The following is a 2443-nucleotide window of genomic DNA, read 5'->3' as shown; positions in this document are numbered from 1 at the left end:
GGCCTCCCAGAGAGCTAGGATTACAGGCGTGAGCCACCACGCCCCCTAGCAGGCCTTTTAACAATCCAAGTGAGAGTCTGAAGACCTTTGCAGGACCTTCAAGTTCTTTACAAACTTCATTTTCTCTATGGGGGCAAAATCCTGTCATTTCCTTCCTTTGTTTTCTAGGGAATTATTCCAGGCAACTTTTTTCTTTAAGAGTAGTACCACTCCAATTCTTCCACAAGAATCAATGAGAACTCCCATCCCCGACTTGGTTCTTACTCCTGTAATCTCCTTACTAATGACCATGAAGACCCTAAACTTGCTCCTTGTCATGAGATCCTAACAAAAGTAGGGAATAAGGAGGAAGGCTGCTTCATTAGGACCCTTCACCTGCTTTCCCAAGCATAACAGCCAGCCCTTCCAAACTCACATGCATTTCTGCAGTTGAACCCTCATTCCTATCACTCTTCGGACAACGATTCCATGGGACTGCCCTTCCATTACCAAGTCACTGCTAGGAGTGATGGAGTTTGGTAAGCATATTTTTTCCAAAATTCTTAGTTTTCCCAAACTCTTAGTTTCAGGATATGTAAATATAACACATAGAAGTTCAAGGGGCTGATAGTCAATATATGAACTGGTCTGAGGTCTGAATAGTTAAATGTTGGATGTAATTGGACAAGAAAAATTAGCATTTATGTTCTTGTTCATTTTTTTTAGTACTTTTTTTCAATAGTCCAGAAGCCTAAGTGACAGAAAATAATGGAAATAAGTCACATACTTGTAAGTTTAATGGAATCAGGAACTGCATTCCAGGATGCCATGTTGTCTTCCAACATCTGATGTAAGATAGCCTTGATTTCAGTCCTCATGCGATCTCTCTTTGCTGGAGGAAACTTGAATGTCAGCTGTAACCGTACACTCGAACCATTGGCATAAGGCCTAGAAACAACAGAGATGTTTTATTGTGCTGCTTCTTGATCTTTTAGATATTTTGTGAACATACTCAATTGCCCACATTTTAATTATCATATTTCCTTCACATGTATTCATGAAAAAAGATGCAGATACTATCCCAGTGTGTACAAAGCGCAAGCGTCCCTAAAAGCCTTCTAACTAGTTCAGAGTTGCTGTTTATGGAAGAAGATATGGACCACAAACTATTATAGAAATCAGAATATTTTAAACACATATGAGAAACCGAGTATCAGCCAACAAATGACTGGCCTAAGACTTTATTATAATACAGTAAAAAAAACCAGTGCTTTCATGCACAATTTTTTTAATAATTTAATTTCAGAGAAAGAGTTAAATATAAAGGCAGAGCAGGGAAGCATTCAAAAGACAACTTCCACAATATACTCAGAGCCAGCACTCAGCTTCTTCCTATTGTTTCTCACACATAACCAGTCTGCCCCAGTAGATACACACAGTCGGAAAGCTCGGAGAGAGCACTCTATGGCACGAAGAGCATCTTGATTATATGTTTAGTACATTCTTTTTGCTAATCAGAAAAGGAGATTAATTCATTTTAAAACAATGAATCCATAATTCTACACTCAAATAATTATGATCAGTTGAAGGGTCTTTGAAGGTTTTTGTTTGTCTGTAAGTGAGTAGGTGGGTTGCTTGGTCAGCTGGATTTTTTGTTTATTATGTTTTGGGAGTTCAGAATTCTCCAGAATAGATGCCAGCAATAACCACATTACAAGCGCACTCTACCTTTATCCCTCTTCCCCCCTCTACCATACCTTCCTCCCTGCACCCATTCTACTACCACTACCCTCGGGCACCCTTCAAAGGCATATTTAGACAAATCTTATCTTGAAATATTGACTTCGCTTCGCAGCTCTTGCAAGAATTCTAATTACCAAAGACATCAAAAGAGGATTGTTTTGAGGGAAGAGTATGGCCAGATGGGTATGGATGGGAGGAGAGTTGCTTAGTATATGGGTAGAAAAACAATCAGGTTGGACTACTTCTTTTCCTTAGAGTTACAATTCTCTTTCATCATAGGAGTCAGTTAGGACTGACCACCAACAACGTTATAATTCCCCTGCAGGTATAGAGGAGATTACAGGTTTGCATATAAAAGTTCTTGCCCTGAACAGAAATTTGCTAAATACAGTGGTAGTTTATTTTATGGAGACCTTGTTCTTTCTTTCTCTTTTTCTTTCCTTCTTCTTTTTCTTTCTTTCTTTCTTTTTCTCTCTCTCTCTTTCTTTTCTTCTTTCTTTCTTGTCTCTGTCTTCATGTTTGTTTTATATTGTTGTTATCTAAAATCAGGGCTGTGTGATACATTACCTATCCTCCTTCCAAAGATCTTGAACGAATTTGTACTTACAAAAGTTTGATGACCTCAGAGTGGACATATTCTTTATATATACTAGAATTTTGAAATGTGTATAACATCTGCCAAGAGAAAAAAAAGGAGCCACCATTATATGTATATTTCAAT

General features: G+C 38.0%; 1 protein-coding gene across 1 annotated transcript in view; it reads right to left on the bottom strand.

Moving 5' to 3' along the window:
- LOC105811187 (transmembrane protease serine 11B-like protein) overlaps window positions 1–857 on the bottom strand; it is a 45977-nt gene extending 45120 nt beyond the window's left edge. The window contains exon 1 of the mRNA XM_012645330.1: window positions 767–857. Coding sequence (XP_012500784.1) covers window positions 767–857 — 91 coding nt within the window. The remainder of the gene's footprint in view (window positions 1–766) is intronic.
- Between the last annotated feature and the right edge of the window lie 1586 nt (window positions 858–2443).

Source organism: Propithecus coquereli, unplaced genomic scaffold (genome assembly GCF_000956105.1).
Source record: "Propithecus coquereli isolate 6110/MARCELLA unplaced genomic scaffold, Pcoq_1.0 Scaffold230, whole genome shotgun sequence".
NCBI classification, from domain to species: Eukaryota; Metazoa; Chordata; class Mammalia; order Primates; family Indriidae; genus Propithecus; species Propithecus coquereli.
The sequence above is the reverse complement of the archived record's forward strand: the minus strand, read 5'-3'. Positions and strand labels throughout refer to the sequence as shown.